The sequence below is a fragment of the Stegodyphus dumicola genome, chromosome X1 (genome assembly GCF_044657685.1).
Source record: "Stegodyphus dumicola isolate Sdum_Otavi_A_Nest chromosome X1, ASM4465768v1".
Taxonomy (NCBI): domain Eukaryota; kingdom Metazoa; phylum Arthropoda; class Arachnida; order Araneae; family Eresidae; genus Stegodyphus; species Stegodyphus dumicola.
Genome location: NC_140780.1, coordinates 113,188,699 through 113,209,218, shown reverse-complemented (window position 1 = coordinate 113,209,218; position 20,520 = coordinate 113,188,699). Strand labels below are relative to the sequence as shown.

Sequence of the window (20,520 nt, the reverse complement as noted above, 5' to 3'; positions counted from 1 at the left end):
CAAAATAATGAGGAGTAAAAAGCTATTAGTGATAGCTTTTTTGTTTCCTTGCTCTATAAAAGATTTCCTAGAATTTTAGTTATAAATCATGAATAACATTCGGATTTAAGTGATGACTTCCCTTAGGGGCAACTATAAAGACTTTCCCTGCAATTTTAAGCCACATAAAGCATAACGAATAGTGAATTATAGAGTTAAATATCACAATTAGGTTTTTTAAAGAAACCTGGCGCATGATGTCAAAAAATATTAAAGACAATACCTCTCTTTCCATAAAAGCTGAAGAAACTACATTTCCTATGTCAGCAAATGAGAAAGGCAACAGAATTTCTTACCTAAAACAAACAAAGAAAAAGAAAATATTAGATACTTAAATTTTGAATTAAATACAAATATGAACTGCACATAATTTACACTAAAATTAAATATTGTAAAAGAAGAAAATAACACTATAAAAAATTGATTGATTTTTTTATTATGTAAATTATAGCATGACTGCTACAAGGAGACGGACGATTTTCTAGGATTGATAATCCTAGTTCCTTTTTGCGTATTATTTTCGCACATTAATAAGTATAATAAAGGGGGATTCAAACACTCTTTATAGACTGGACAATTAATTACGGAACAAATGTAAACAATAGAAACAAAAGCTCTCCAAAAATAATCTAACAATATTTAAGAAAGTTTATTTTTAAATAACATTGCAAGCAAATCACGATGCATTATTTTCCATTGCTCGCAGCCCGTGTAATCGATACTTAATTTGACTCCAAATAAATTACTAAATTTACAGCAGAACAATCTCAAGCTGCCTGTGTTATTCATATTTTGAGTTTTGCCAAAGTTATTCATATTTGCCTTGGTAACCTGTGTTTGAGCCTTTCATTGCTCTACACCCGTGTAATCGATATATAATTTGAGTCCAAATACTTTCTTAAATGAACTGAGAGATGATACCAGTTGACTGAGTTACTCATGCTTCGAGTTCTACATGAGTTATTTATGTTTGTCTTCAACAGCCTGAATAACATTACGCTGCTATTCAGGCAGTTGAAGAAAAACATAAAAGTCTTTTAAATAGATATTTGAGTTCAAATACGCTTTTAAATTAACCGCGAAACAATCTTAATTGCTAAGTTATTGATGTTTTGAGTTCTGCCTGAGTTATTCGTGTTTGCCTCGCTTTTTTGGGTTTGAATCTTTCATTGCTCAAAGCCCGTGAAATCGATGCTTAATTTGAAGCCAAATACTTACGACGGCGAAACAATCTCATTTCCTTGAGTTATCATCCACGTTTTAAGTTCCGTCTTAGATATTCATGTTTTAAATTCTGACTACGTTATTCATGTTTGCCTCCGTCGTTTATTTTCTGAGTTTTACAGTGCTTGTTAGCCATGATAGGTACATTTTATTCGTGATAATCCTCGCTCAAAAGTCAAAAGGTATAAGGAAATATTATGGCTATGAACATAATAGTGTGTCTTTCCCCAAGAGTCCATTTGCTCCACAAAAATTTCACATATCGAAGTTAAGTGAAAGGTACAACAAAAGTATCTTTAAAGTACCTAAACAATAAACTTAATTGTTCAGAAATTTTCCTCAAGTAATATTAAAAATGTATAAAGAACGTTTATATTTATCCCATATTTCTTTAAATAATTCTAGAGTAATAATTAAGTTTTACTGTTATACTGCTAAGTTTCAACGAAAAATGTTTTCAATATATTTTAAAATAACTGATCTACATCTCTAAAAATATAAGGGTAAAAATAATATGCCCGCGGTTTGAAGCATAAAAGACACATAAAACTGAATTTTCTTCTTTTTCCCTTATTTACGTAACTGTGAACATGAACGCATAACACAGGAAAACCATCCCCCCCCTTTAATGACAGCTTGAGGTGTCTAAAGATTTCAGTAACAAGCGAACAATAACATGTAGGAAAGTTCATGACTACAGCTGTGGGCAAACTTAATGCTCATATATTCTAAAAAGGACAAAAAATATGTATAAAAATTGTTCAGCGTGTGCTGGAAGTTTTAATGGATGGTTAGGGAAAAAATGCGTTCGAGGTGATTATACTCTCCCTAGAATATTTTCCTCTTAGTTTTTCTACTCAGTACGTACTTGTAATAATATACAGCATCAGATATGCTGATGCCGCTATAATGTAGAATGCCGTCTGTATGTAGGATTTACGTAGAAATACTAATTTTAAAACCAGCTATTATGGGATTATGCAATATCTGCTGGACGGCAATACACCTGCTGATATATAAATATTATTATGAATATAAATATATTTGTAAAACTTACAGATTCGTTTTAGGATTCATATACTTTAATGTTATCAGCACCTCCAATAATCGCATGACTGCGGATGAAAAACAATGTTTTGCTACTCTCATACTACCTTAACAGTAGATCGTAAACTACAAATTGATAACTTTTGTTCACTGCCTGTTTCCTTAACAACTTACAAGCAATACCTTCGTTCTTCAAATAAATTTCAACTAACATAAAATAAATAAATAAATAAATAAATAAAAATAAAATAAAATAAAATAAAAATTAAAAGCCCTTCCCTCAAAAAACTGAAAGGTTTCAGATTTTAAATTACGTCCAAAGGGGCCTTTTTTTTAACGTGTTGTGTGTTACCTTTATTCATTAAATATCCTGTTCTTTGCACTTAAACCATTAAAATTAACATGCATATAACAACTTACAGAATATTTTAATTAACAAATATTTCCGAGTATTTTTAGGACAATAAAACTTTTTTTTGTATATGGTAGGATTGCAAAATTTTAAAGTGTTGCGAATTACACAATCAAAAGCACATTACTCACGTAATGTTGCAGAAATTAGGCAAGGCAATGAAAGATGAATCTGACTAATTTGCTACGCCTTAAAAAATAGTTTTGTCAATAAATGAGTTTATTATTATTAAATTAATCATAGACAGATAACTGAATAATGAAGCTTACACTTCGATAAAACGTGTTAGGTTAGAACTGAAAAGCAACTGTTGAAAATGCATGAAGAATTTTATTCCATCTGATATGATGATTATGTGATTATGTGGCAGCTGGAAAGGGAAATCACCCCCCCCCCCCCTCTGAAAGAAAAAAACTCAGGTCATTTTCCCCAACCGACAGGATTAGAAATGACAATAGTTTTATTTGATAAACGAGGCCTGCTAGCCGGCACACTGAATGGGTCTTGCGTGGTCCTGAATTTTGATAGAGTTGTCACTTCCTGCCCTAAGCGTTTGACCCAGTTTGTGACAGACCCTCTTTCTGGCTTTCACCCTCCTGTTACGAAGGTATCCCTTTACTTTAGATCACGTTAGTATTCTTCATAGAAAACAGCGCAGAAAATAGCATTTCTAAGATTGGGAGCAATGCAAGGCTACAGTGAATCTGGCAAAGTAACAGCTAATGTTCCAAATTCTGAGTATTGTCTAATAAATGACTATGAGAACACAATGTCACAAACGGAAATTCTAATGCGTGACTACTATATATATATATAATATATATATATATCAAATGTTGTATGATCTTAAATTCATATATATTATTCGTCCGAAAATATTAATAATGTATACAGGAAACCTAACGTCAAAATGCAGTAAATTTTTCACTGCATCTGAACAAACAGTGAAAAAAATAATTCAAAAACTAACGAAGGGAAGGTCAAGTTAAAATTACTTTGATGTTAGATATATTTCTTAATCTATTGCAGTACTGTCTACGATAAATCCAACAGACACACTCGGCATCATTTGAAAAAGGTATAAAATATAAAACAATGTTAAAAATTGTAATAATTGAAATTTACGTTTAAACACAACGTTCATTGAAGCAGAAGAACAACACTAATACACATAACAAAATTCTTATATAAAAGACACGGAAGTTCATTAAACCTTGCAAACTGAAACAATGAGATACTTTACCAAATCTTACAAGAAATTTTAGTCTTTTTTCTTAAGACACGGATAATATTTTTTGAGATACAAAACGCTTATAGCAAAAGTGAATACCTGATTATTTCTAAGATTTAATTTACTTCAAATAAATGAGCTTCTAATCGATCACATACATATTATCATGAATGCATCACGAACATATTATCACGATCTGAATCACGTACTTATTACGGCGACATATCACGAAGATATTATAAAAATATCAATTTACTAACAATAACATTAACAATGTACGTTGGATTATTTAAAAGACTGTAAAAAAGTGATGAGACCAGAGTTTTGGTTTTCGGAAACGTAATGTAACATATTCACAGCCACGCATAAGTTACGTTACTATCACACTCTTGGGGAACCTAAAAGGTATACACATCATAACTAAAACTTTTTTTGTTGTATAACTCTGTGTTGCACACGTTGCTTTCTTTACATGGTGTTTATAAAACAGCATAGCCGGCCTGTATTTTCGCAACTGTTGCTTGTAGGCATACACTTCCAGTTACAAAAAAATTTTTAAAATGACGCGAATGCTCAAAATGAAAATGCCAAAACACAAATTGAAAAGCGGAACTGTTTGTATTTGTTCGTGACTTAAAAAGAAAATACAAGTTTAGATGCTTAGATCAAGTGAAGCGCATTTCTATGCACATATCACGAAACGATTAATATAATAAGCTTTAAGAAAGATCTTGTTCATAAAATCATATAAAATTCGTGCTCTAAAAACAAAGGCAGACTTCAGTACTGCCACATAGCCAACGCGCAACATTATTTGCTTAAATAAAAATTACTTTTAGTTTAATACATTTTCCTTAATTAGATTAGATTACGACTCTAGAGTAAAAAAATTTCACGAGAATAGTAAAAACGTTAGTTTAGAATTTGAAATTTACAAATTACCTTGCGTGAAAATTTTTCCAGCCTACCATTCGCAAAAAAAGTATAAATTACAGAATGTTACAGACTAGTAAATCACAAAAATATCAAAGTATTTAATTGTAACACATAAAAAAAAATTCAACCTCTAATTTATCTATTAACCAAACCCCTCAAGGCATGTGAAAATTGACGTCAAAAATCGCAAATTTTGAAACTGAATATGTCGGTTAAATCTGGTCTACGGTGTCACACATTTTTTGGTTACTTTATTTTATTATTTATTTATTTTTTTATTATGAGTGCGGAATTTTCTTATACATATATACACGCATCACGGAAAGGCATAATAAAATAGATTTCGTAATTTGTCCAAAACTGATTTTTTAATTTGAAATTGTCAAAACATGAATATTTGCAACATTTAAAACAATTTTGTAATCGAAAGTATATGTCTACGAGTACCAGTAATAAAGGCCGGGCAATGACTTTTGTAGAGGGTGTATAATGCTATGTTACGAATAGTCAGCTTCCAGTGTCAGTAGCATGAAAATGACAGTTCTGCGACAGGAGGAGCTGAGGAGCTGAGGGCGTGGTCAATGACATCACAGAGGGCGGGGCCAAAGGCAACATCATCACACTAGGAGGCGTGGTTTCGAGTGGAGTTGAGGTGTTCGTAGACTGCTGGTTGAGTTGTAGACCTCCTGCTTTTCATTTAAAGTTAGTTTTTTTAATTTGGCAACGGAGTCATGGCGTCCTCTAGGGATGAAAAATGAAAATAATCTATTTAGGAATTGCTCATGGCGTCCTCTATGGACGAAAAAAGAAAATAATTTATTTTAGAAATTTCTATTTTTTTAAAAAAAAAAACTCTATTATTCAAAATATAGAATTGAACTCTCAAACAAAATATCTCACCAGCTCAGTAGTTTGAAGATTTTAACCACTAAGCTGACGGGATACATTCAGATTTAGGTAAAAAAGCCTATATAAGAAAATGGAATTTGAATCGACTCATCAATTTATTCTGATACTTTTATCCTTTCTAGTTTTTCATGAAACTTTAACTTATTTCTCAGGTTTTCTGTTTCATAATAACATATTCATTTACTGTCATATTTTTTTAATACTTAACGTTTCTAATTTATTTGTAATATTTTATTTAATTTCCACATACTATTTTTTTCATACCTTTCATAAATTTCAGAATACCTGATTTTTAACTTATACGTTATATTTCAGAAACGTTCCCGCACGTGCTGTTTATTTGTTACATTACTTAATTTTAGATGCAATTTCACACTTTTTTTAACGTTATAATGTTCAATATATTCTGAATTTTAACTTCATTTACTTTTTTTAAACCATTCTAGTATTCTATACACACTTTAACTTAGTGGTATGAAATTGTATTTAAAAAGAAACGTTTATTTTTCATGATCTTAGTTCTTTTACTAAATTTTCTACAGAATTTCTAATTTCTTTCACGTGTTTAACAATATCTTCCTTACATTACCGAATATTTTAAAAAAAAAACTTAAGTCTATAACTGTTAATTGCTTTTCTTACGTTCATGATTTCCCTTCTGTGTTTATATTTCTTAATTCTAGCTTAACGTATTTATTATAATGTTTTTATTTCTGTCTCATCACTCGTAATTCCAACATTTTATCCCTTTTTATTCATTTTAACGATATGGATTGTTTTCATTTACTCCATATTCAAATATTTCCTTACAATTTTTATAATACTTGTTTTATTCCTAGATCATAATAGATCATCTACAGGTTTTACTCAGAAATTTCCATTCACAACTTTACAGTTTAATACCATTTATATCTAAATGTATTTCTTTCTCATATAGTTTTATGGTCTTCAAAGTTTCTAACATCATATTTAGTTTTAAATCCCGATTACCTTTAAGTGTGTTGATAATTTTCATTTCTAATTTTACAACCACGTTCAGTGTTTCATCCACACATACCAAAATATTTCTTACATTTTCTGATATTTAGTCTATGTCATATTTCAGTACTTCAAATGAATTTACACTGCTCACACTATTATTTTTTCATGTTTTAGAGACACTAACTATACTAATTTTACTATTTTTCCTGCACTAATTGCATCTATGTCAGCACTCATGATAAACTAGCAATTGTTTTGCATCACATGCATAAAGAAATTCTTAAAACCAACTTTCTCAATATCGTACTCAAATTACTGTTTTCCAGATAGGAATTACCAGTATTCTTTGGTTTTACTCTGTTACATCTTTTTAAATTTTAACATCTTACTTTTAATTCTAACATACATCTTTTAAACAGTTTTTTCTTTTAATGATAGCCTTACCTTATTTGTTCAAATTAATTCTTTCATTCACCTTCTTTACTACCTTTCAGTACCTTCATAATTCACTATGCAAACGCAATGTCTTTCACTGACATTCTGTTTAATAATACCACAAGTTTCCTTAATTGACAAAAAGCGAATTATTTCTCATTTCAAAATAGAACTACTATATTTTTGCACAAACATTTCCTTTATCCATTCAAGCCACCCCTTAACCTGTAACTGATGTAGCGATAGGAAAGGAGATTCTTATCATATGCTCTTTCGACATTTGAGGTTTCTAGAACTTCTTTGACAAGTATATCAATACTATCAGAAAATATACTTAACACTTTTACCCAGTTTAAAGGCAACATACTGTTATAAGAATGGTTTTAGTTAAATTTATAACACAAATAAACACATTTTGTGCTAAATAGGCATAAACATTTAGATTCAGAATATTTCTTTTTAATCCGATGTAAGACTTGAATTTCATTCATGATACGGATTGTCTCTTGATTTTCTTTTTGTTTACCTTACACTAATAGAAAATTTTTATTTTACAAGTTCAGCTTTTAATGAAATAGAAATAAAAACTACGATACACCTGCTGATTTTAAGAAAAGGAACTTTGATATATTTCTGGAAATGTAAATGCTTTTAGAGTTTTCTTTCAATAACGTTGATTTTCATTACTTTACTAACTTCAATAATTCTCTTATTAGCTAATATGAATGAAAGAAGATTGTCAAAAATGTGACACAGTATAATTCTTACGAACATATGTACCTTTACCAGCATACAGATATTACCGATTGAAATGAAGAAAGATACAGATAGTTTACTCCAATCTACATTAAATTAAAAAAAATATTAAAACTTTCATACATTCCAAAGAATAAACGAAAACTCAATAGATATTGTCATGTTTGTATATATGAGATAAAAGTTTTATGAATGGTATTTAAAGTAATGCTTAGAACTTCATAAAAGCGAACATTCACTATGTTAATACACATATCATCAGTTATTTACATTAATCAATGTAATATTAATCATTACATGTACTATATGCATATATATTTAAAGTTTAATTGTCTTACAATTGAATAATTAACTATTGAGAGAAAGAGGTTCATATCTTACACTATTTAATTCACATGGAACAAATTTTTCCATCAACCACATTGAACCAAGTTTATTAAATTCGCCAAAGCTCTTTTATTTCTGCATTTTCACACTCACGACACATTTTAAATGTAACTATTGATTACCATTTCAAACACCGATATCATAACTCAGTGTAAAACTACATCATGACTCATTTTTTTCCCTACTAACTACAATTTTATATATTCAAGAAGTACATCTAAGACATGATCATTTTCTATGTTCTAGCAAATCGATTCAATTGCGAACATACTATTAAGACTTGCGATTTTAGAAGACTTGCATGTATTAACGATGTCAACGTTTCTTCGTTTTTATAAGATTCACATCAAATCATGTCGCATTCGAATGTGGTGTAAGAGATCACTTTTTCTTTTAAACACTTGTAAACAATGGATGCAATTTATAAGAAGAGAAGTATCATGCTGTTTCAAAACATCATCATCAGCATATTTCTGTTTCTTTTGACACCGGCGAACATTCAATACGATGTAAAGATTCATATTGTTTTAAATTTTTATGCTCACTAAATATTTTTTATCACGATTTACTCTTAAAAGTAACTTTATAAGTTTTCATATCCTTTTTACATGAAAAGAACTTGTGATTATTCACTACAAAATTCTAAGACGAGAAGCTTCGCGACTTTTCAAACTACAAACTTAAATTTCTTAGGACATACACTACATCTGATGTTTCTTTCATGAGATTTCAAATATCTCTTCAGATTACTCGTATTCAAGAAACCTTACAAATATATCACATAAGTTCAGCGAATAATCGCTTCATAAACTCTTAAATTTTCAACAGGAGTGAATCACTTGAAGCATATACTGCACTGTAAACATACAATACTTAAAAAAATTGTTATAAAAAATAAAAATACATTCATTTCACCAAGAAGCTTTTCTATTTAAATACATTTATTTATTTCCAAAGAACAAGTTTCTGTATTATACATAAAATATACTTAGAATTTTCTTTCATTAGTTAATATCAAATTAACAACAATATCCATTAACTGATATTTGATATATATGTTTGCTTTAAAATTAAAACTAAAATTTCAATATATTTCTATTAAAAAAAACATAAGGAAAAAAAATACTCATAACATCAACCAAAGACAGAAATTTAAATAGAATAGCTGTACTTATATTAGTGCATTTTTATAATCTTCATAACATTTCGATTCAAAAAACCTATTACAAAATAAATGAAACATTTTTTTCTGCCTTAAAGAATCTCTTATATTTTTAAAATTAATACATAAAAATATATCTTCCCCAATATATTTAATTCTATCCTCAACACTTATTATAATGCAATCATGTCTTGTTTGTGAAGGATGATTTACAATACAACCTTCGCATTTAAATAGTTTTTTAATCACTGAATTTAATTCAGTTTTGATAGAGTTTATGAGTTCTTTAAAAAGTTCATCATCATCACTTACCATATCCGAACAATTGTTTTTACATTTGATTTGCAACGGTAAAATAATTTCAAAAATACTTTTATATAAAGTATTAGATACATCAGAAATAATTTCTTTCAATTTTTTTAAAATATCACAGTTTACTTTTAGGTATGTAGGTTTTAGTTTAAAAGAATTTTCATCTTGTTTAAAAACTTGTTGAAAAATACACTCACCTTCTTTGTTGAAAACTACCAACTCATTATTGCAAATGATGCTGGCAGTCGTATAGACAAGATTAAATTCATATATTTTTGACGAAAATTCTTGCCATGTTGCAGGAGTTATAACAACACCGCGTGTAGTAGGGTATAATATTTTATTTTGTTCCACACATTCACGTAGATGAATGTTCATTCTGTTTTCAAACTGATTTATCGACACAAAATATCCCCAACCAAGAGTCCACTGTGCAATCAACTTCGAACTTTCTTTTTTCTGTTCTCGATTATTCGGCATGAAGATATTTTCAGGAACAGACTTCATATAGTGGGCAAACCAGTCATCCTCTGGAAGTTCATCCTCATTATCTTCCAAGCGTCGTTTTTTAATTTTCGAAATTTTTATGTTTCGGAATGTGATACTAATTCTAGGATCTTTAACGTCAGGTTGAGAGGGTATTCCGTGCATCCAAAATTGATTCGTTGGGGGTTTCATTACAAGGAGAGTTCCATGAGTTAAGTCCACGCTTCGAGATGTGAAATTTCGCCTGGTAAATACCATTTGACGTTTTGCACCTAAACTGATGATAGGTATATCACTTTCAGGTTCGAGACAAGTTTCATTGTCTTTATGCGTTGAAATTTTCGCCACTCCGTCAGGATAATAGTTCAATAAAGCAAAATTATATTTTTTGCCAGTTATCGTTTCAACATAATCTTTTACATTTAGAAGAGTTTGAGTCCATGGTTCTGCACAAATGCTCGTTCCAGAGAATTCGTAACTAAGTCCTTCATCACCAAAACCGAGTACTTTTCTTCGTGGAACATACTGAGTCCCATTAATTTCAAAACTAATATTTTTAAAATCATAATTTGATAGTTCATCTAGCAAAATATCAGCTTCATTTCGTGAATAAAATTCTTCGTATAATTCCACATTTAACTCTGTATCACATATATTCCTCATATTCGCTTCTGAATCTAACGACAATTCTGAATGATATAGAAATACGTAGCATTCTTAAATAGCAAAAATTATCTAAAACATACATTAACGAAATGATTTCATCAACACTTATCGTAATACATTCTTGTCATGTCTTGTTTGTGAAGCCAGTCTTTCCGGCGTCATATGTGTAAAAATAATCATGATAGGATAGTGGGAAAGAGTTATAGTGTCCTAATGTTGTTATTCTGAACCTCGATATTACATATATGCATAAGGAGAATCTTAAAAGCATCATCCACTTATCATGATAGAGTAACGGAAAATTTCTAAAACTCTGATAATCATACGCGAAAGAATGTATTATCTTAAGGTTATTGTTACTATTCCAAGTTTGACAATACATACAGAAGTGAAGGAAGACCCTTGATAAGGAAGACCCTTGATGATTGGTGATGAAGGACTTAGTTACGAATTCTCTGGAACGAGCATTTGTGCAGACTTCACGTTATCATGATAACGTGAAGTCTACAGCGCTTATCAAGGATCTTCCTTCACTTCTGTATGTACTGTCAAATTTGGAATAGTAACAATAACCTTAAGATAATACATTCTTTCGCGTATGATTATCAGAGTTTTAGAAATTTTCCGTTACTCTATCATGATAAGTGGATGATGCTTTTAAGATTCTCCTTATGCATATATGTAATATCGAGGTTCAGAATAACAACATTAGGACACTATAACTCTTTCCCACTATCCTATCATGATTATTTTTACACATATGACGCCGGAAAGACTGGCTTCACAAACAAGACATGACAAGAATGTATTACGATAAGTGTTGATGAAATCATTTCGTTAATGTATGTTTTAGATAATTTTTGCTATTTAAGAATGCTACGTATTTCTATATCATTCAGAATTGTCGTTAGATTCAGAAGCGAATATGAGGAATATATGTGATACAGAGTTAAATGTGGAATTATACGAAGAATTTTATTCACGAAATGAAGCTGATATTTTGCTAGATGAACTATCAAATTATGATTTTAAAAATATTAGTTTTGAAATTAATGGGACTCAGTATGTTCCACGAAGAAAAGTACTCGGTTTTGGTGATGAAGGACTTAGTTACGAATTCTCTGGAACGAGCATTTGTGCAGAACCATGGACTCAAACTCTTCTAAATGTAAAAGATTATGTTGAAACGATAACTGGCAAAAAATATAATTTTGCTTTATTGAACTATTATCCTGACGGAGTGGCGAAAATTTCAACGCATAAAGACAATGAAACTTGTCTCGAACCTGAAAGTGATATACCTATCATCAGTTTAGGTGCAAAACGTCAAATGGTATTTACCAGGCGAAATTTCACATCTCGAAGCGTGGACTTAACTCATGGAACTCTCCTTGTAATGAAACCCCCAACGAATCAATTTTGGATGCACGGAATACCCTCTCAACCTGACGTTAAAGATCCTAGAATTAGTATCACATTCCGAAACATAAAAATTTCGAAAATTAAAAAACGACGCTTGGAAGATAATGAGGATGAACTTCCAGAGGATGACTGGTTTGCCCACTATATGAAGTCTGTTCCTGAAAATATCTTCATGCCGAATAATCGAGAACAGAAAAAAGAAAGTTCGAAGTTGATTGCACAGTGGACTCTTGGTTGGGGATATTTTGTGTCGATAAATCAGTTTGAAAACAGAATGAACATTCATCTACGTGAATGTGTGGAACAAAATAAAATATTATACCCTACTACACGCGGTGTTGTTATAACTCCTGCAACATGGCAAGAATTTTCGTCAAAAATATATGAATTTAATCTTGTCTATACGACTGCCAGCATCATTTGCAATAATGAGTTGGTAGTTTTCAACAAAGAAGGTGAGTGTATTTTTCAACAAGTTTTTAAACAAGATGAAAATTCTTTTAAACTAAAACCTACATACCTAAAAGTAAACTGTGATATTTTAAAAAAATTGAAAGAAATTATTTCTGATGTATCTAATACTTTATATAAAAGTATTTTTGAAATTATTTTACCGTTGCAAATCAAATGTAAAAACAATTGTTCGGATATGGTAAGTGATGATGATGAACTTTTTAAAGAACTCATAAACTCTATCAAAACTGAATTAAATTCAGTGATTAAAAAACTATTTAAATGCGAAGGTTGTATTGTAAATCATCCTTCACAAACAAGACATGATTGCATTATAATAAGTGTTGAGGATAGAATTAAATATATTGGGGAAGATATATTTTTATGTATTAATTTTAAAAATATAAGAGATTCTTTAAGGCAGAAAAAAATGTTTCATTTATTTTGTAATAGGTTTTTTGAATCGAAATGTTATGAAGATTATAAAAATGCACTAATATAAGTACAGCTATTCTATTTAAATTTCTGTCTTTGGTTGATGTTATGAGTATTTTTTTTCCTTATGTTTTTTTTAATAGAAATATATTGAAATTTTAGTTTTAATTTTAAAGCAAACATATATATCAAATATCAGTTAATGGATATTGTTGTTAATTTGATATTAACTAATGAAAGAAAATTCTAAGTATATTTTATGTATAATACAGAAACTTGTTCTTTGGAAATAAATAAATGTATTTAAATAGAAAAGCTTCTTGGTGAAATGAATGTATTTTTATTTTTTATAACAATTTTTTTAAGTATTGTATGTTTACAGTGCAGTATATGCTTCAAGTGATTCACTCCTGTTGAAAATTTAAGAGTTTATGAAGCGATTATTCGCTGAACTTATGTGATATATTTGTAAGGTTTCTTGAATACGAGTAATCTGAAGAGATATTTGAAATCTCATGAAAGAAACATCAGATGTAGTGTATGTCCTAAGAAATTTAAGTTTGTAGTTTGAAAAGTCGCGAAGCTTCTCGTCTTAGAATTTTGTAGTGAATAATCCCAAGTTCTTTTCATGTAAAAAGGATATGAAAACTTATAAAGTTACTTTTAAGAGTAAATCGTGATAAAAAATATTTAGTGAGCATAAAAATTTAAAACAATATGAATCTTTACATCGTATTGAATGTTCGCCGGTGTCAAAAGAAACAGAAATATGCTGATGATGATGTTTTGAAACAGCATGATACTTCTCTTCTTATAAATTGCATCCATTGTTTACAAGTGTTTAAAAGAAAAAGTGATCTCTTACACCACATTCGAATGCGACATGATTTGATGTGAATCTTATAAAAACGAAGAAACGTTGACATCGTTAATACATGCAAGTCTTCTAAAATCGCAAGTCTTAATAGTATGTTCGCAATTGAATCGATTTGCTAGAACATAGAAAATGATCATGTCTTAGATGTACTTCTTGAATATATAAAATTGTAGTTAGTAGGGAAAAAAATGAGTCATGATGTAGTTTTACACTGAGTTATGATATCGGTGTTTGAAATGGTAATCAATAGTTACATTTAAAATGTGTCGTGAGTGTGAAAATGCAGAAATAAAAGAGCTTTGGCGAATTTAATAAACTTGGTTCAATGTGGTTGATGGAAAAATTTGTTCCATGTGAATTAAATAGTGTAAGATATGAACCTCTTTCTCTCAATAGTTAATTATTCAATTGTAAGACAATTAAACTTTAAATATATATGCATATAGTACATGTAATGATTAATATTACATTGATTAATGTAAATAACTGATGATATGTGTATTAACATAGTGAATGTTCGCTTTTATGAAGTTCTAAGCATTACTAATTCAGAAGTCAAACAACAAAAATCAGCGTTAATTTACAAAACTTTCACAGGACTAGTTTCGATGGTTTTACCGAACCATCATCTTCAGCTGCAAAACCGCAAAATGCTGCAAAACCGCATTTTGCGGTTTTGCAGCTGAAGATGATGGTTCGGTAAAACCATCGAAACTAGTCCTGTGAAAGTTTTGTAAATTAACGCTGATTTTTGTTGTTTGACTTCTGAATTAGTATTTATTCGGCGTGTTATTGTTGTCTTAATTCTAAGCATTACTTTAAATACCATTCATAAAACTTTTATCTCATATATACAAACATGACAATATCTATTGAGTTTTCGTTTATTCTTTGGAATGTATGAAAGTTTTAATATTTTTTTTAATTTAATGTAGATTGGAGTAAACTATCTGTATCTTTCTTCATTTCAATCGGTAATATCTGTATGCTGGTAAAGGTACATATGTTCGTAAGAATTATACTGTGTCACATTTTTGACAATCTTCTTTCATTCATATTAGCTAATAAGAGAATTATTGAAGTTAGTAAAGTAATGAAAATCAACGTTATTGAAAGAAAACTCTAAAAGCATTTACATTTCCAGAAATATATCAAAGTTCCTTTTCTTAAAATCAGCAGGTGTATCGTAGTTTTTATTTCTATTTCATTAAAAGCTGAACTTGTAAAATAAAAATTTTCTATTAGTGTAAGGTAAACAAAAAGAAAATCAAGAGACAATCCGTATCATGAATGAAATTCAAGTCTTACATCGGATTAAAAAGAAATATTCTGAATCTAAATGTTTATGCCTATTTAGCACAAAATGTGTTTATTTGTGTTATAAATTTAACTAAAACCATTCTTATAACAGTATGTTGCCTTTAAACTGGGTAAAAGTGTTAAGTATATTTTCTGATAGTATTGATATACTTGTCAAAGAAGTTCTAGAAACCTCAAATGTCGAAAGAGCATATGATAAGAATCTCCTTTCCTATCGCTACATCAGTTACAGGTTAAGGGGTGGCTTGAATGGATAAAGGAAATGTTTGTGCAAAAATATAGTAGTTCTATTTTGAAATGAGAAATAATTCGCTTTTTGTCAATTAAGGAAACTTGTGGTATTATTAAACAGAATGTCAGTGAAAGACATTGCGTTTGCATAGTGAATTATGAAGGTACTGAAAGGTAGTAAAGAAGGTGAATGAAAGAATTAATTTGAACAAATAAGGTAAGGCTATCATTAAAAGAAAAAACTGTTTAAAAGATGTATGTTAGAATTAAAAGTAAGATGTTAAAATTTAAAAAGATGTAACAGAGTAAAACCAAAGAATACTGGTAATTCCTATCTGGAAAACAGTAATTTGAGTACGATATTGAGAAAGTTGGTTTTAAGAATTTCTTTATGCATGTGATGCAAAACAATTGCTAGTTTATCATGAGTGCTGACATAGATGCAATTAGTGCAGGAAAAATAGTAAAATTAGTATAGTTAGTGTCTCTAAAACATGAAAAAATAATAGTGTGAGCAGTGTAAATTCATTTGAAGTACTGAAATATGACATAGACTAAATATCAGAAAATGTAAGAAATATTTTGGTATGTGTGGATGAAACACTGAACGTGGTTGTAAAATTAGAAATGAAAATTATCAACACACTTAAAGGTAATCGGGATTTAAAACTAAATATGATGTTAGAAACTTTGAAGACCATAAAACTATATGAGAAAGAAATACATTTAGATATAAATGGTATTAAACTGTAAAGTTGTGAATGGAAATTTCTGAGTAAAACCTGTAGATGATCTATTATGATCTAGGAATAAAACAAGTATTATAAAAATTGTAAGGAAATATTTGAATATGGAGTAAATGAAAACAATCCATATCGTTAAAATGAATAAAAAGGGATAAAATGTTGGAATTACGAGTGATGAGACAGAAATAAAAACATTATAATAAATACGTTAAGCTAGAATTAAGAAATATAAACACAGAAGGGAAATCATGAACGTAAGAAAAGCAATTAACAGTTATAGACTTAAGTTTTTTTTTTAAAATATTCGGTAATGTAAGGAAGATATTGTTAAACACGTGAAAGAAATTAGAAATTCTGTAGAAAATTTAGTAAAAGAACTAAGATCATGAAAAATAAACGTTTCTTTTTAAATACAATTTCATACCACTAAGTTAAAGTGTGTATAGAATACTAGAATGGTTTAAAAAAAGTAAATGAAGTTAAAATTCAGAATATATTGAACATTATAACGTTAAAAAAAGTGTGAAATTGCATCTAAAATTAAGTAATGTAACAAATAAACAGCACGTGCGGGAACGTTTCTGAAATATAACGTATAAGTTAAAAATCAGGTATTCTGAAATTTATGAAAGGTACGAAAAAAATAGTATGTGGAAATTAAATAAAATATTACAAATAAATTAGAAACGTTAAGTATTAAAAAAATATGACAGTAAATGAATATGTTATTATGAAACAGAAAACCTGAGAAATAAGTTAAAGTTTCATGAAAAACTAGAAAGGATAAAAGTATCAGAATAAATTGATGAGTCGATTCAAATTCCATTTTCTTATATAGGCTTTTTTACCTAAATCTGAATGTATCCCGTCAGCTTAGTGGTTAAAATCTTCAAACTACTGAGCTGGTGAGATATTTTGTTTGAGAGTTCAATTCTATATTTTGAATAATAGAGTTTTTTTTTTTTAAAAAATAGAAATTTCTAAAATAAATTATTTTCTTTTTTCGTCCATAGAGGACGCCATGAGCAATTCCTAAATAGATTATTTTCATTTTTCATCCCTAGAGGACGCCATGACTCCGTTGCCAAATTAAAAAAACTAACTTTAAATGAAAAGCAGGAGGTCTACAACTCAACCAGCAGTCTACGAACACCTCAACTCCACTCGAAACCACGCCTCCTAGTGTGATGATGTTGCCTTTGGCCCCGCCCTCTGTGATGTCATTGACCACGCCCTCAGCTCCTCAGCTCCTCCTGTCGCAGAACTGTCATTTTCATGCTACTAGTGTCTCTTCGAGGAGTGCGTGGTGCAATGAATTCGCAATCTGGGAAAGGTCATATTCAACCACTGATCAAGAAATGATATTCTATAACTACTACTTGACAAGCAGAATAATTAATAAAAAGCAGTTTTTAAGGCATAATTTTATGAATACGCTTTCAATTCTGCCGTTGCCTATGGTTAAATATCATGTGGTTTATGTGGGTGCCGATTATTAAACATCATAAGGCTTTCCAATATAAAAATTACTTCTCAACCGAACGAAAATGTTATTTCGAGATACAAACAGACAGATGAACTAAAAATTAAACCTGAATGACTTTAACCTACAGTTTTAAAATAGAAATAACTGAAATAAACTTTGCAAAGTCACGCACACATATACTCGATGGAAAAGCGACATAAAGTCCCCTCCACAATATTCCCGAAACTATTTTTCGCGAACATGTGGATAAAAGCACTAATGTTTAGCGGAGTTCAATGAACAAGATCTATTCAAGTGACGAAATCGACCCTCAAATGAGATCATCTCAGCCATATAGCTTCTAACTCCCACCTCGTTTCCCTCGATGGCGTCGACATTAAAAAAAAAAATCTAAAAAAGTTCAAAATGCAGACGCGCAAATTGCGGCTTACATTTGCGAAAACTACTTTTAAAACTTCGTAGTACTCTACACACATCGCGTTCGAACAGAACCCCCAAAACTCATTAATAACGCATTATCCTCAATTTACCTAATGACCAAAATTTTCCTAGCAAATCTGCCTTCAGACGATAAACTTCTCGATGGCGCCAAATTTAGTGATAAATAGTACTTCATTGCAACCTTTCCCCGATATGCAATTCGGTTACGATCTCATGTTTCAACTCCAAATCATTTAAATTGGAATCTTTATTTTTCAGTAAAATGAGTAATTTTATAAGCGCACAGAGTGAAATGAAATTTAATAATTTTTACCTCAATCCTAATATTTGCAAACAAATGGATCTCGCTTAGGTATATAACTGCACAAAATCATTTTACAAAGTGTACTTAATTTTTAAATAGTAGCTATTTAAACTCGTTCCTGATTAATTATTTTACTCATTTTATGTTTTAACTCGCTGCCTGTGAGATTATAGTATTTTATTATTCTCGAGGTTTTATCTCATATATAATGACGTTTATTTACTACCGTTTAGTATTTCTTCTTCAGCTTTTGTAATTAAATGAAAGTAAATAATTCGCTCATATTTCTTCTTATAGGAACGTTTTTCTCTATTTACTGCTTTATCATTTATTAAAATAATAGTTTTTAAGTTGTTCGCGAAAATATTATTCTTGAGAAATTCTTCGTTAAAACATGTTTTTGTAATAACATTTTCCAGCGCACTGTAAAGCAAGAATTCATCTAATTAGATAATATTATCTTAACTCGTTAGCAGAAACAAACTAATTTACTGGAAAATCATTCGGTCTGTTCCACTTATTTTACGCAATGCAATTACGACATGAGCTAAAAACAGGGACAGAACGAATAGATGATGAAGAACAGCCATTAAATTAATACTAGGAAAATCTTGTCGATGAAAGATATACTTAGTTCGTTAGCCAGTGGAAAAAGTGTTTGTTCATAGCCAACTTATTTTTCATGCAAATTAAGAATTTTATGGTTCTTCCATCTACTACGCTTCAGACAACGAACAAACTCTCAATACTTAATTTTGCATCCTTCTTCATTATAACAACTTCTAATATAATAGTAACATAGGATTTTTTAAGAAGAAAAGCGTTATCAATCGGTATATACACGGTGAACTAAGAAATGTCGTACGTTGAAAATGACGCATACAATTTTTATTACGCAAAATATTACAGAAAGGTGGAAATCCAAGTACTCACTGGAATGTGCAAGGCCAGGGCCGGATAAAGGTTGTCTGCGACCCCAAGCATAACGTTTTTTCAAGGTTTCTTAACACTCACTTCTCTACCTTACGTAAGGGAGAAATAGGATTATTAAGATTTATGGGATGGTTTTTGAGACCATTTAAAATAAGGAACGTAGTCTCGGGCCTTGTGAGCTTAGGCAGCAATTAAGCCTTTTGCATGGATATCCGCATGCAGGATACATTCAATATATCCCATTTTCTTGGCATAAAAATCTTTTTCGAAGCGGACCCTTGGCTTTGTAACAAATTTACAATACAAATGTCGGAAAGTACGATGTCATGCCATTCATGAGTCTACGTGCTTCGTTAAATGTACCATTCTCAGCGCTTAGTGTAGCATCAAGGAAAACTGCCGCATTTGCTGAGAATACGAAGCACTGCACACGGCGTCGAAATATTCGTGCGGGTACCTGGTGCTATACAACATTCCCAGTTTCCTAACTCAAGGTATGTGATGAGATTGTACGAATGATGTCGGCAGAGAGGATAACATTTCTTTCGTCTCAGACATCGGTGAGTAGGGGGCCGCAGAGATACTGCACGTCGTTCTGTGTGGTCCTCTTGGACCCAGCTGCAGATACTCGGAACAGGCGCTGAATCTCCATCAACACGTGCAGCTAATGCGCGGGTACGATAATCCGCCAGTATCAGGTTTTTACGATTCTCCCTCGCTCGAATTCCAAGACGTATTCATTTTCTTTCACAGTCTATAGCACACACAGACATATAAAAAAAATCTTTTTTTAAATGAAAAATTGGCATTTTAATTTAATTGACCTTCAAAATATAATTTAGACGTGTCGCTACTTATGCCTCTAACGTCCGAAATGTTAATCAATTGC

At 30.3% G+C, this 20,520-nt stretch overlaps 2 protein-coding genes across 3 annotated transcripts in view; both read right to left on the bottom strand.

The window, feature by feature from the left end:
• LOC118198603 (muscleblind-like protein 1) overlaps positions 1-20,520 on the bottom strand; it is a 713,982-nt gene that overhangs the window by 505,258 nt on the left and 188,204 nt on the right. The window contains exon 1 of one of the 2 annotated variants that reach the window (XM_085807962.1): positions 263-289. The exons of the other annotated variant lie outside the window; for it this stretch is intronic. Coding sequence (XP_085664088.1) covers positions 263-274 — 12 coding nt within the window. The 5' untranslated portion in view covers positions 275-289. Of the gene's footprint in view, positions 1-262; positions 290-20,520 lie in introns of those variants that run through there. 2 annotated transcript variants of the gene reach the window in all.
• LOC146993242 (protein muscleblind-like) overlaps positions 5,378-20,520 on the bottom strand; it is a 202,910-nt gene continuing 187,767 nt past the window's right edge. Inside the window, exon 2 of the mRNA XM_085807975.1 lies at positions 5,378-5,630. Coding sequence (XP_085664101.1) covers positions 5,619-5,630 — 12 coding nt within the window. The 3' untranslated portion in view covers positions 5,378-5,618. The remainder of the gene's footprint in view (positions 5,631-20,520) is intronic.